At 37.7% G+C, this 14,256-nt stretch overlaps 2 protein-coding genes across 5 annotated transcripts in view; one reads left to right on the forward strand and one right to left on the reverse strand.

Annotated features, from left to right (window-relative positions):
- Positions 1-2,713, forward strand: part of LOC148359591 (LIM and calponin homology domains-containing protein 1-like) — a 74,399-nt gene extending 71,686 nt beyond the window's left edge. For all 4 annotated transcript variants that reach the window (XM_088344856.1, XM_088344854.1, XM_088344855.1 and 1 more), the window contains one exon: positions 1,255-2,713. In XM_088344856.1, the coding sequence (XP_088200982.1) occupies positions 1,255-1,280 (26 nt within the window). In that variant the 3' untranslated portion in view covers positions 1,281-2,713. The remainder of the gene's footprint in view (positions 1-1,254) is intronic.
- A 1,447-nt stretch (positions 2,714-4,160) lies between these two features.
- Positions 4,161-10,826, reverse strand: phox2bb (paired like homeobox 2Bb). Its single transcript, XM_088344048.1, has 3 exons — positions 10,328-10,826; positions 8,881-9,068; positions 4,161-6,702 (listed from the first exon to the last, which is right to left on the reverse strand). The coding sequence occupies exons 1-3, from the start codon at positions 10,566-10,568 to the stop codon at positions 6,271-6,273; spliced, it is 861 nt and encodes a 286-aa protein (XP_088200174.1). The 5' UTR covers positions 10,569-10,826; the 3' UTR covers positions 4,161-6,270.
- Between the last annotated feature and the right edge of the window lie 3,430 nt (positions 10,827-14,256).

A 14,256-nucleotide genomic window follows, 5' to 3' on the forward strand; every position in this document is an offset into this window, starting at 1 on the left:
AATGTATTTTCACGACTATAAGGCGCACCTAAAAGCCTTTATTTTTTTCAATCGCTGACCATGCGCCTTGTAATACAGTGCGCCTTATATATGGATCAATATTGAGTCGCAAGGTCTCGCAACTGAGGCAAGCAGCCGTCGACTAGCCGTTGCCAGCGAAAAATAAAATAAAAACTAAGAAATCTTTGGCATTTCTTGAATCCCAAGAGTTTAACCTTCCTAATGATATGCGGAATGACGCATTTGAGTGATTGGTGTCCGTACATTTCTGAAACACTTATTTGCTGGAATGTTAAGAGGGTAGTAAGTTTGACTGAACCATCTGACTGTTTTGTTGACGTTCCCACTGTAGCGCCTTATAGTCCGGTGCGCCTTATGTATGGAAAATATAGGGCGAAATAAATGTTTTTGTGCGGGTGCACCTTATAACCTGTTGCGCCTTAGTCCTCAAAATATGGTACTCATAGTAAATCACTCGGATAAAACAAAAATGAAAAAGCACTCACATGTTTTCAATCCATAATTAACCATCGAAATCCTCGTCCTCTGTTTCTGACTCAATTAAAAGGTTCGCTCTCTTCACTTTCAAAATCATGTTCAGAGTTTCTTTCCGAAAGCTTGAACAGTTCCGCCAAAGCGTCGACAATCCATTATTTTTGTTCGAATCCGCTGTAAGTTTCCGGCCATTGTAGTCATGGTGCGGGTGGGAAAATTACAGTTTTATCACCAAAACAACGCCGATAACGTTTAAATTGCTAGATATGTTACGGTTTTAGCATCTGAGTTCTTCCGGAAACGATGCATTGCATATGACTTGTGGCGAACACAGGAGAAGGCATGAAATACACAGGAGATCACATATATATTCTCATAGATATTTTGGGGGACAAGCCTGTTCCACTGCCGGTAGCACAATACCTTTCATATTGCTAGATACGCTACGGCGTTAGCATCCATGAGCACTTCCGCTAACAATACATTGCGTGTGACCTCACGTGTCCTCTACTGCGCAAGCTGGATATAATTGCAATCAAACAAGAGATGCTTAAAAGTGACAGGGGACGTATAGAAGTTGCATTTATTTGGAAATGGGAATAATCTCACAAAAACAGGAGAGACGGGATGCGCCGCACAATTTGAAGAATATCTGATACTTCTAGTGCACCTTATGGTCGTCAAAAGACGATACTTTCTATTTTGTCATCTTTACCCATCAACCGCTGAATGTGTTGCCCCTTCTCGTTTCTTCCCAAGCCGCTGGACAGCCAACCACCTTGTGACTCCTCCAATCAAGACAAACCCGATCGCCTGCCAAGCCCTGCCCTGCTGTGCAACCCCATTCATTACTCGGGGCCCAGCTAAGATTTCTCATCCTGCTGTCAGTCTATTTAAATCACCTTTCCCTTCACATGACCCAAATACAGTTCCGCATCATGGTCTTGAATTGGATTCATCTGGTTCAGTATTTTCCCCCTGAAATTTAGTTCATTAGTGTACCTGAATCGGGCTTATTGCCATTCAGTGTTGTTTGCCCTCCAATTTGTTTTTTGTATGTGCTTGAATTAGATTTAATCTGGTTCAGTGTTTTTTTTTTACCCCAAGTTAAATTCCTTTTTATGCACTGTAATTGGATTTAATCCGGTTTAGTATTTTAGTTTCCCCCGAGTATTTTATGTCACTGCCGAAACCTGACAAAAGAATATAAAATACTGGACCTCTTTCAAGGAAAACAAACTTGGATCTGCACTGAAATAACGATTACCTTTTTAAATGATTTCCATAATCCTAATCATGTACAAGTTTTCCACTGACACACGCTTTGAATGTAATTCACAAGGGCAATAACTGGATTTGCTACTTTGACGTGCCTTAGCGACAAGAAAAGATGACGACGGAGTAAGGAAACATTGTTGGGGGAAATGTTTAAGAAAAATATATATTTATAGACTGAGAAAAGTGGCCAAGTCTTCATCGCCTTCCAAACTCCTTGTTTCCTAGTTGTCCACTTACCCGCCTCGGCAGTTTTTGCAGTGACTGAATGCACTTGGTGTCAATATTGAGGAAAATATGCAGAAACCTCTTGTTAATACCGAGCCCCACGAAAATTTTGACTAACCAACCAATCACAGCACAGCGTAGGAAGCTGACCAGTACCAGGTGGAAGTTTTGTTTTTTTTAGTTTTTTTTTATCATGAGTGGGTAACACAAAAGTTACATTTATGGGGGAATGAAATTAAAGCAAACCTGCGATTAAAACATGTCCAAATATTGGGACGAATAGTGCAAAAAAAAAAAAAAATAGCCCCCCAAAAATCGCAAAAAAGGCTGTCCTTAGCATCGGTAACTGAGGGCAATTCAGGCAAAAGGTCAATTGAATGTATGCCAACTTTGTTTGTTTATTGCTTTGTCTGCATTTTGAGAGCTGGGCAGTGTGCTAGGGATGTTTTTTTAAAAAACGCACGTTTAAGCCTAAAACCAAAATATGCTGTTTAAAAAAAAAAGTTAAAACGAAAGGAATAGCCGCTGTGCTTCCTGGTGTTGTTGGTAATTTTCCTTTCTCAGTATTCCTCTGCTTTTCTTACATTAGGTTGGTGGCGCTGTTCTGTATTTATTGTCATAGTCACCTGAACACTATCAGCACACTTCCATGTATCCTTTCATTCACTGTATCGATAAAATGACTGTGTTTATTAATAAAACCATCCAAAATATGCACCTTTCTGTGATTTTTTTAATGGAATAATCTTAAATTGACAGTGTGTATAAATTACCAATAGAGGTCACTGTAGCTTAAAATAGATGCATTCGAAGATGGGATACTACATCGCAAAATGTGTAAGCCTATTTCCATATTATATTCCATATTAAGATTAATTCTAGTTAGAGACAACATGAGAGCTGGGGCGTTTCCCCACGAGCGTCAACAACAAAAACGAGTGAGTTGGATTCATCCAGAACGACTGAAAAGAGCGACTAGCTCTAGTTTGTCCGAGTTGGTGTCACAGGTAACTTTAGCAGTTGCAACAGTTAGCAAGTCAGAGAATTTCTCGTGGAAGATTGTTTAAGCAAACCAGAAATTTCCAAGCATCCGAACCCTGAATCAAGAAGCTCTGAGTTGTTCGCTTGCAAGGCCATCTGTGTTCATTTCCACGGCACAATTACCAATAGCTATAGCCGCTACCGGCAAGATAAAGCCTGCAGCCAAGTGGCTAACATGAGTGGCTAGAGAAGGGAACAGTGGGAGAAAAAGTTGAAGGTGCCTGAATCCTGGAACTTGCCAGCTTAAGTGACCGCTAAGTGCTAAAAGTGTCACCAGTTATAGAGACCTTCGCAAAATTGTCATTCTGGTTGTAGTAATATGTCAGCTTCTCAATTTATTTAATCGAATAACAAATGTATAAACCCACCAATCTTCCAAAATGGTTATGTTAATGAGATAGCACATGCGTTTATCCTCATCATTTGATTTTATAATATTTTATTTAAACTAACACAGTGTTTTACACCACTAGTGGTTGCTATATAATACACACTGGGGCTTTGAAATATTATGAACAGCATTTCATTAAAAGTGTTGCTTTGAAGGTAAGTATTTCTGTTTATTCTGATTTTGTGCACGTTTTAGGCTTTTCATTTAAGCCTTTATTGTTATCATGACTTAACAGTCTGATAAAGGTTTTCAGGAATTGTTTCCTATAGTTTCACATGGAATATGTTGATTTAAGAACGCATTTTAAAACATTGATATAAACTGTTAAGCTTTGATGTTTTTCCATCCAATATAATGGAAGTTGCTATACCTACGTTTTTTAATGAATTAAGTTAACACTTTGCTGAAAATAATTTGTTTAAAACGAACAACTGCATCTTTTTAACAATTTTGTTGGCATTTGATTTGCTGTTTTTTTATTATTATTAAAATATGGAAGCTGCTCTACTTTCGTTCTTAATGAAATTTAAAGTAGGACTTTACCGAAAATCATTTGCTTGAAAAGAACAATTCTGTTAACATGTTCTTTTTGTCTGTTAGATCTAAAACTGAAAATAAAAAATTCCCGCCCTTGCAATAGTGCGCTTGTTCACGTGACAACAAAAACAAGACCGCCATTTTTTTTTTACTATATTTTTTTTTTTTTTTTGTTTCATCAACAACCATCTCAATGCTTTGAAAAACTATGTTCACACGTAGAAATATTCCCTTCTTAAATATAAGCATCCAGTACCTAACCAAACATATAAATAACCTTCGGGACAACAACGCTCACAACAAAGTGGAAGAATAAAAAAGACGACATGCAAATTATATCCAAAATAAATACAACATTTGCATACATTCTTTTTATACCCAAAATAAATTCTAATGGAATCCAAACGTAACGTTAATACGAGTCTATGATTCAACTATAGGAGACAAGAATACATTTGAACACTTTACAATTGGAGCCACAAACACACTGCAGTAGAAAGACGCACAGAACATAGATTTGTGTCCTTGGAGAGAGGGAAGGGCGTTTCTGTACTTGTGCCATTATTCCTTATGCCCTTTTGGGGGACAGTGTCAAGAAATAATCTTGTAAAAGCGAAAAACTGGATAGATTTTATAGGATCGTCAGTAAAGCCGTGTTGAATCCCACAATACTCTAAATCTCGCTCTGGTAAAATGCAAATATAATTTTACTAATTGGTCGTTTAAGAAAAACAAAATACTGGCCACACAGCATCAACTACAATGCATTTTGAAATTATTATCCTGATACAAATTGTAACGAGGGAACAATATCTGGAATTCCTAAAAAGGCTAGCATGTAAAGTGACTTGAAAACCACAAAATAATGAAATTAAAAAAATGAAAGAAAATTGGAAAATCCCAAAAATGTTTGAATCCATTTGAACTAATTCTGGGTTGTTTTGGAGTGAAAACAGACTAAATGATACAAAAACGTTGCAAAATCTTTGGCTAAAAATTGGGCAATTTTGGACTTTGCCAGTTTAGGAGTGTAGCCAAAAAAATGGTTCCAAATTAAATTTATTTGTATTTATTTGCTAAGGTAAATTCTATTTGTAATTCCTCAAAAATAATCCAGATGAACTGATTTCAGAATTTGCTCAAACCCTGTTGCTCAAACCCACTCAAACAAAATGTAGATACAGAAGATTTCACAGTCGTCCTATTGGTCAATTTCAATTAAAAAAAACAACTGAAAATGAACGACACCCAGAAATGTTTAAGACAATTTGGACATTTTTACACAGAACACAGTAAAATAACCAGTGCCAAATAACACTCAGTAGAAAAGGAACATATGTTCACTGAGGTAGTGTTAAAAATTTACTCTCCAAGTTTTGATTCAACAGTTATTTTCAACGTTCTCAAAACCCACCATTATTGAGGTAAACGCTATTACTGAAGTACTGTACACTATTTCTGAAGTATCGTTACTGAGAACCTGGAAAAACTGAAAAAATGTGTATCTGAGTAATAGTGTGTATTGAGAACCTTAAACAGTGTTAACACCTAAATAATAAACGTTTACCCTATACCCCGGTGGACATTTTCTCCTTAAACACTGGTTATTTTACTGCATGTGTTCAGTCAGTTTTCATTCCGAAATAACCCCAAATTTACTCTTCGAGTGTTAATTTAACATTGATTATTTTTAGGTTTACAGTACTCGTGTGTAATTCATTAATGGAGTGTACTTTTGTGTATTTCATTTGAAGTGCGTACTGGGATCCTTAAAGTAGTGTTAAATGAAGACTCAATGAATAAACATTTAGCACTACCTATAAGTGAAGTTGGTTATTTAACGGAGTGTTACATTAACACCGGTAATTTTATTGTGAATGGTACAAATACGTAGGGTGAAATATGGACTATTTTGGACCCAGCAGGTTTGGAGTGTATAGCTAAAATGTTAAGCTACATATTTGTAATCATTCCCAAAATTCCCCAAGATGCTTTCATGCATTTTACCGCAGTTTTGTCAGTTTTTGCTTAACCTTTTTAGTGTTTTGCCGACAAAACGGGTTTGGTCCTACAACAAGTGTGTCGCAACACCCCCAAAAAAATGCAAGGCTTTGCAAAATAACCCAATCTTCAGTTGTTTGGTTAGATATTTTCAAAGCCGACTGTTTTTCTTTAACTGAAAACTGTATTTTCTCCAACTTTGAAGCAATATCTTTCCGTCGATCAAATGTCACACAAGTGGTAGGAAGGAGACAAAAACAAAAGCGGGTTTGACTGTCAATAATGTCCGGAACAGATTCGGATTAGAACATGCCGCTCTTGACCAAGGCGGCCTTGGCTCCGTTCTGTCTCTGCAAGGACGAGAGGACGCTGGCAAACGGGCCGCCCAGGGAGTCCGGGATGGACGTGATGGTCCCCGGGGCGGAGGCCCAGCCTTGGCTTGACGCTGACACGCCACCCACTCCCATGCCGGACGACACGACGCCCTTGGCAGCCTCCGACTGTACACCGGCACCGCCGTTGACTGGCACACCAGTGGGGCTGGGGCCGCCGCAGTTGGAGGTGGGTAGCGGGTTTGGGCCTCCAGTGCTGTCCGGGTCTGTGGATTTGGCGTCTTTGCTGTCGTCGTCTCGCAGGTCAGACTTTTTGCCGGATGTTGATTTAGCGGCAGCTGCGGCGGCTGCAGCGGCGCGCTCTTGCTTGCGGAACTTGGCGCGTCGGTTCTGGAACCAAACCTTTAAAGGAGAGAACGGCTTAATTTATTTCGTTATGTTTGTTTGTATTTATCTTCGTTGTTGTATGTATTGGTCTTAATGGAAGGTAGAAGTAAGAAGGGAGAGGACCCATCTGAGCATCCCGGGCAGAGGACTGGAGGATGCTGCTTGGGAGGGTGGGATGAAATCCCACTTGAGAAGACAGAGCTATGCCCTTGCACAATAGTTTTGCCCTTTACACATTGGTTAACTGCTGTTAAAAGTGTCAATAAAAATTGTTCAAACCTCATATTGTTAGAATATGATATAATGAAATTGTGAATGTATTTAATTGCTGTTAAAAGTGTCGATAAAAACTCATATTGCTGGGATATGATATACAGTAATGAAACTGTGTTAAAAATGTCGGAAAAAATTGTTAAAACGTCAATTCTCAGATATAACGAAATTGTGAATATGCTTAATTCCTGTTAAAATTGTCGAGAAAAAATGTTCAAACCTCACATTATTTATTTGCTGTTAATAGTGTCAATAAAATTCAATTGGTCGAAAATGTTAAATCATCCTCTTGTGTTACCTTTGAAGTATAACACCCCTTCGTGTTAGTGGGTCGGAGGCGACCCGTGCCTCAAATCAGTTGTAAAACACACTAAAAACGATAATACGTCATCCTATTTTTACATTATCTCTTGTTTACATTGTTCGGCAATCCTTATCCATTAAAATGGGTTTTTTTTTCTATATTTTTGAAGTGGTTCTCTGGGGCTCTTTTCCTGTCAGTATACCCCTGAATTTAGATTTTTGTCGTAAAATTGTATAATAGACCACTGGTTTAATTAAATTTTATTTTCTCACTATGGTAAGTTCCCCTCTCATAGGTTATTGTTCAAGGTCATAGCCGCATGATGAAGAAAAATGTCACAAGTGACTCTGTGACCACCCATTTTTTTCTGTATTTTAAACACTTTTTGCTCATTTCAAATAGTGTACGTTGAATAATATTATTTGTACGAGGAAAACATAAAATATACTGTCAATTAGAAGCAACACTGAATTTACTGCAAGTAGGCAGTCGGCAAAGAACGAAGAAGGATGCAGGAAGGATTTTTTGTGTTGTTTATTTAATAAAGATCATAAACTTGTCCACACAAATATACTCCTTTTTACTCTACAAACCGGTAGTCTGACCTCCTGTGAGTAAATAGGTGCAGCGTTGCGTTTGTAAGGTTTGTTATCACCTGAAAAGGGGAAATTGCAATTGGCGCAATTAGCTGAGTCTTTATAAGCATTTATCTTGGGGTCTGCTGTTAAATGTTGCTGCAAACAATTTTTACGTTGTTATCAATGATAATCGAGACCTATTCAATATTATATTCCATTTTATTCTAAATCTAATACAAATGTTGACGTAATGCCTGTGTTTTTTCCATTTGTTGCTCACCCAAAAATAAAGTATTCTCTATTACACATGATATTTGTTCCTCTGCAGTTAAGTTACTCTGAAATTCATCTTTTTAGGGAAAATACGTCATAAATTGGGGTGTCACAATGCACACCTTGGTGCCAATCATTATTCTATAGCACTAAATATTATTAGGTTTTATTCCCCTTGCTTTCGATCAGATATTTGTAGTAGCAGCATTTGTTGAAACACTTGCACAAAATAATCTTAACGTATTTTATGTTTTTTTTCCCTCTATCTGCGCCTTATACTTGCGATTTGATTTCAGTGCCCTCATTAATTGGGTACAGTTGCTTGATTGAATGCGCGTGAAACATTTTGAATATTGTCTTTTTCAACTTTTGAAATAAAATATTTCATAACGTATATATTTTTAATATTTTTAATGTCAATATGTGGTTAAGTTAACAGATTCTGGACCTTTTCACTGACTTGTGAGAACATTTTGTTACTTGGCTTGAATTTAAAAAAAAAAGAAATAATAATTTCCAAGTTGTTGAGCTTTTGATTGGTGAGTCAATAGAATAGAATTGTATTTATTGTCACTGGTGATGCAGTGAAAATTGTTTACAACGAGATGAGACATGACACTCCCGAATTAGTCTGTGATGAAGACTTGAATGGGGAAAAAATGATTGAAAAACGGTCAGGGTGCAGGCAAATATGTTAACAATGTGCGTCTAATTCATCAAATGCGTCTATTTATTTCATCCCTTTCCCTGAGTAGCGACACATACCTGCACTCTGGCCTCTGTCAGGTCGATCTTGAGCGCCAGTTCTTCGCGCGTGTAGATATCCGGGTAGTGCGTCTCTGCGAAGACCCTTTCCAGCTCCTTCAGTTGTGCGCTAGTGAAAGTGGTCCGGATGCGCCTCTGCTTGCGCTTCTCGTTCAGGCCTCCGTGGTCCGTGAACAGCTTGTAGGGTACTGGCAGCAGTGAGGCAGAAATGACTTATTTCAACAAAAATGTGCAACTAAAACATATTGCACTTCTTTGTAAAGTCTGATAAATTAATAGAGATTTATTTCATTAATCAAAATTTGAGTGCAAGTGTAATTTCGAAATGATATTTGAATGTAATACTAATCTAGTCTCAATCCGTTATCTCCTTTTCATATGGCCGTTAATGACATTTCTGTCCAGTCCGAAAAGTTGCCGTGCGTAAAGTGTGTAAATATGTAAAGTCTACCATGAAGAAGCTAAAGTTGTTTTTCAATTTCCATTGATCATCGCGTTTAATGCCAAATAAATCCTGCGTAAAAAAACGTGTGTAAAAATTGTGTAACCATTTTACACCAGATTGTAATCCTACTGGATTCCTGAGTGTCCAAAATTGCGCTTCGGTTGCTGTGCCGGGAACGATGATCATCAAGGAAAGATCTCGTGTTTTAGTGCCAAATGAGTCGTGCGTAAAAAGCGTGCGTAAAAGTGGCATTATCACCTTACGCCAGGTTCTCATAAAAATGCTTTTCAATCAAGTCCAAAATTGAGCTTCAGTGCAGTAAGGTGAATAGTCATCCCCATGGGAGGATCTCGTGTTCTTTTGTCGAATACGCCGTGCGTAAAAAGCCTGTGTAAAAGTTGCATAATCACCTTACACAAGGTTCTCATCATGTTTTTTAAATGTGCCCAAAACTGAGCTTGGGTGCAGTGTATATCGTAGCGATGACCAGTAGGATCCATGTGATCTTTTTAATCCTTCAAAGGCGCAAAATGAGCCACAGCGCCATGCGTAAAAGCTTGCACAAGTTGTCGTAAATGGTCGCAGCCTCGTAGGTTCTCGTCATATTTCTTTATTGATTGTATCCAAAACCGAGCGTAGGTGCCATGCAATAGCGCAGTGATGGCCACTCTCATTTCTGAGATATTTTGAATCCTTCAAATGCGCAAAATGAGCCTCAGTATTGTGCGTAAAAGCTCGTGCAACTTGTCATAAGTTGTCGCTTCGTGCGCTCATCTACAGTAACTCCCAATTTAGGCGCCAATAATGAGTTTTGCTCTTTGCTCATCTAATTATTCGTCTCATCGCAAAGTAAACACATTACGGCTGCTCTCACGCTAATTCTGTTGGAGGCTTTCGGCGGTGACACGTTCCTAACCGAATTAGGACGCACGCTGCCGCAGCGCCGCGTGCGCGCACAACCAGCAAGAAAGGCGCTCATTTGTGTAGGCAAAAATGTTTTACCTGCCGCGTAGGGGCTGCTCTGGTGGTCCCTGAGCGTGCCCAGGCTGCAGGAGCCGGGTGCGAGCGACGGACATCCGCCGCCAGCTCCGAAGGTGGTCCGGATGGGGTTGTACTGGAAACCGCTGGCCTGGCTGCACGAGCTGAAGTCTGCGTATGCTGACGCCAGGCTCGTTGTGTCCATGCCGGCCATGCACGACTCGTAAGCGGACGAGTTGAGGTAAGAATACTCCATTTTATACATTTGGGAAGGGGCCCAAAAGCTGAAGAATCCCGGCGTTGCGTTTTGGTGGCGGAAGAGGAACGCGTGGTTGGGTTTTGGGTTATGTTGAGTTGTTTTTCGATGTTGACTGCTCGGTGGCCGCTCCAGAAGTGGCCTCCTTTATAGCAGGCCAGGCGCGTTTTGTGAAAAGCCCCCTAAGAGCTGCCTTGCCGGAGGTCTCCAGAGCATATCGAGCTCATCAGAAAGAAAAGCTGCGGCGTGCGTGCCGCTTGCTGCTGCACTGCCTCCTTCCTTCCTTGCTCCTGCAACCATCCGCTGCCGCCTCCCTGCTTTACATGACAATAAGTCATCAGTCCATTGGGCCCGTCGTCCGGCGGAGCTGCAGCATCATCCAGCCCCCACCACCCCCCAAACCCCCCATACACACCCTCCCCTCCCCACGCCCCCCATCTGTAATTAGAATTTAATAGCACCGCAGTCGGAGCAGCGAAGGAGAGCATCCCTCCTTTTGCCCTTTAATTCGATCTCGGCACTCGGAAAGAATGAAAGTTGGGTGACGATTCTCCCTGATGCGATTTGCTCGCCCGGGGCTTTGAAGAGCCTTTAAAATGGACGTGCAGACCACCGGATTGCATGCATGCATGCATGCATGCACTCGCCGCAAATCTGTTGGTTTTGTGTTTTGCTGCAAATGTGAAGGAGCTGCAAGCTCAAATAACATTTGCTCATGTACCATGGCACAAGGGGCATCTGGAAAGACTTTGCAACTGGTGTGTTAGGTATTTCAATATGCACACGTACTGTATATTTGTTATCCCTCATTGATATATTATTTTATTTAAATTTACTATTTTTACATCGTTTAGATAATTTTTAGGCATATTTGCATTTTATTTCGTCATTACTTTAAACTGATCCCCCCCAATATCCTTGTGTACAATTGTATAATGACAATAATTGTCATTCATAATTTATTCACTCATTCATTCTTTACAAATACCAAATTACATCCCTGTAATTGATTAAGTGTAACATTTCATATTGAAACATCGTTGAACAGTCGTTTTCGACCATTTTTATTATTATTGGTGTCATTATTGTACTTAGTCCTAAATGAACCTATCAAATTTATTTTTGTGATAGTTTTTCCCATTGTTTTCACATAAAATGTACACATGCATGTCACAGTTCATATTATTCATTCATACAACAATAAAATATGAATTGTCATCAACTAAACCAAGGTTTAAACAACTATCGCTGCGTAAAAATGGTATACTGTACATAGTATTTTGAGTGTACTTAGTACTAGTGTTAATTCAACACTTAATAATACACGTTTCACACTATAGCAGAGAAAATATAGTCCTTATTTACGAATGTTTAATTAAAACTGGTTATTTTACTGATATAGTAATAAAGTAACAGGGATGGAGTAATCATAAAAACAGGAATATAAGCAATGTCAGAGAAAATAACACGTTTTAGTTAATTAATGGCTTCTGGCTTGGTTTTTACTAAAGTCATTCGAACGTATATTGATTATTTCATCAAGATAAATTATTATATGGTGATAAGAACTGTCATAAAATTATAACTATATTATGATGATATAATAATAATGATGATGATAATACAAATATAATAATAATGATAATAAATCATAATTACGTAAAATAAATGAGTTTTTGTGGTACAGTGTCTGCACTTTTAATGTATACTTTGGGTCATTTATGGGTTTTAGGTTTATGGATAGTTATTTTGGATATGTATTCTGTACTTTTTTTTTTTTAATTTTTTGATGAAATGATGCTCCAGACGAAGTTTCGTTGGTGTTTTTGACAATGACAATAAATATTTTGAATCTGAATCTGTGATAATAATGATAATAATGATAATAATAATAATAATAATAATGATAATAATGATAATAATATGATACTGATAACAATAATAATAATCTTAACAACAACTGCAATAATAATAATAATAATAGTTTTATTCACACGCTCCATTAAATGGAATACAAACATAGCTCAGGCATTAAACAATAAAGCTAATTTGTTATACTTATTTATTTATTTATTGTTTGTTTGTATCTTTTAAAACCCGTTATTGTGTGTTTTTTTAATTTAGTTCATTGCCATTCATTAAAAACTGCTTTCATAAAATGTTGCCCATAATGTTTAGCATTTTTTGTTTATAATTAAGATATCAACTAGCTAAATATGATAGAATCTAATATGATTTTGGTAATTCCTTCCCCAAATGTGTGTTTTTTCAATGTGATATTCCATCTGCATTCCCAACCTTTCAAAGAAAATCAGGTGGTCTCGTGAGTCATCCAAATGTAATACCATGCGTCATTATGTCATTTAATATACACGTTAAGAAAACAAAATTCTAATTACTAAAATAAGGATTTATGGCCATTATTTGAAGATTGATAGTTGCATCATCAAAATTTGAAATATAGAAGAAATTCAGTTCATCATTCTCTGACCAATTTGTTCCAATAATAATAATCACCCACAAGCGTGTGTAATTTACATTTTCCTTAATTTATTATGCAATTTTTTCTCCTAACCAGGCTTTCATTATGATAGAAACAGTCATAAGATGTCCATAAAGGCTAACATTTCCCCTTTATTTAAACGACTAAGAAGCAATCATGGCGAACATCTCCATGGTCATTCAATCCACATTCCAAATTGTCTTTATTGCTTCCATGATTTGCTTTTATTGGTCCCCATTGCAATCGAATGATGTTATCACTGCTTCATAATTGGCACCTTAAAAAACAAAAACCTCGTTTTACTTTCTTTGTAAAACTGCTCTCAAAAATTATTTATCACGTCTCCTCTCGCTGTGCAGTTATAATTCTTTGCACAACATATTATGGAAATGCAGTCTTTTTGTGCACACAAGCTGGTGCGAGATGGTCGAGAAAAAGAGAAGTGAAGTAATTCGATTACAGCAAGCCAAAAGGGCCAAATGGCGTGCACACTCCCCTCACCCTCCACGCGTCTGGCGGACAGCAGAAAAAGGAGAAATAATCGAATCAGCCTCAAAAGGAAGCACAAGGCCAAACGCAATTAAAAGCTTGCTTTTCTTTTGCCCCTTCCTTCTTTTATTCTTTATTTCTAAAGTCAACCAGCTCCCTTTTCTTTGTTCTGTAGAAAAGGCAAGCATTTGTTTTCATGTTTTCACCTGCTGCAACTATAGGGACCGGCATAAGTCAAACAAACTAAATGCCGCATGTAATAAATTGATTAAAACCGAAAAAAACAGACGTATTTTTCAAATATTATATGTTTATATTTTGTAGAATATCAGATATTTGGTTACAAACGAAACAAAACTAACATAACAAATTCAAAATATAAATTAATGCGAAATTCACAAAAAACAAACTATAAAAAAGATGAAGACATCAAAAATATACAAAAAATATCTCAAAATTAATAACATGATACGTTAAAATGACATTTAGATCCAAACGTATTGAAACATACTTTTAAAACAATTTATCTAATTCTAAGGGACACTGTGTAATTCGGTATTTGACCATTAGATTTATCTTTATTGTGTAGTGCAACCAAAAACGAATGCTGCAAAACGCATGGAAGAATACAAACTATCGGCACTTGAAGTGACCAACTCGCACCATGCCCTGCTTTATAAACGTTTTCGGGGTACAAGTTTCTTG

Source organism: Urocampus carinirostris, chromosome 9 (genome assembly GCF_059441175.1).
Source record: "Urocampus carinirostris isolate Australia breed hairy pipefish chromosome 9, RoL_Ucar_1.0, whole genome shotgun sequence".
NCBI lineage: Eukaryota > Metazoa > Chordata > Actinopteri > Syngnathiformes > Syngnathidae > Urocampus > Urocampus carinirostris.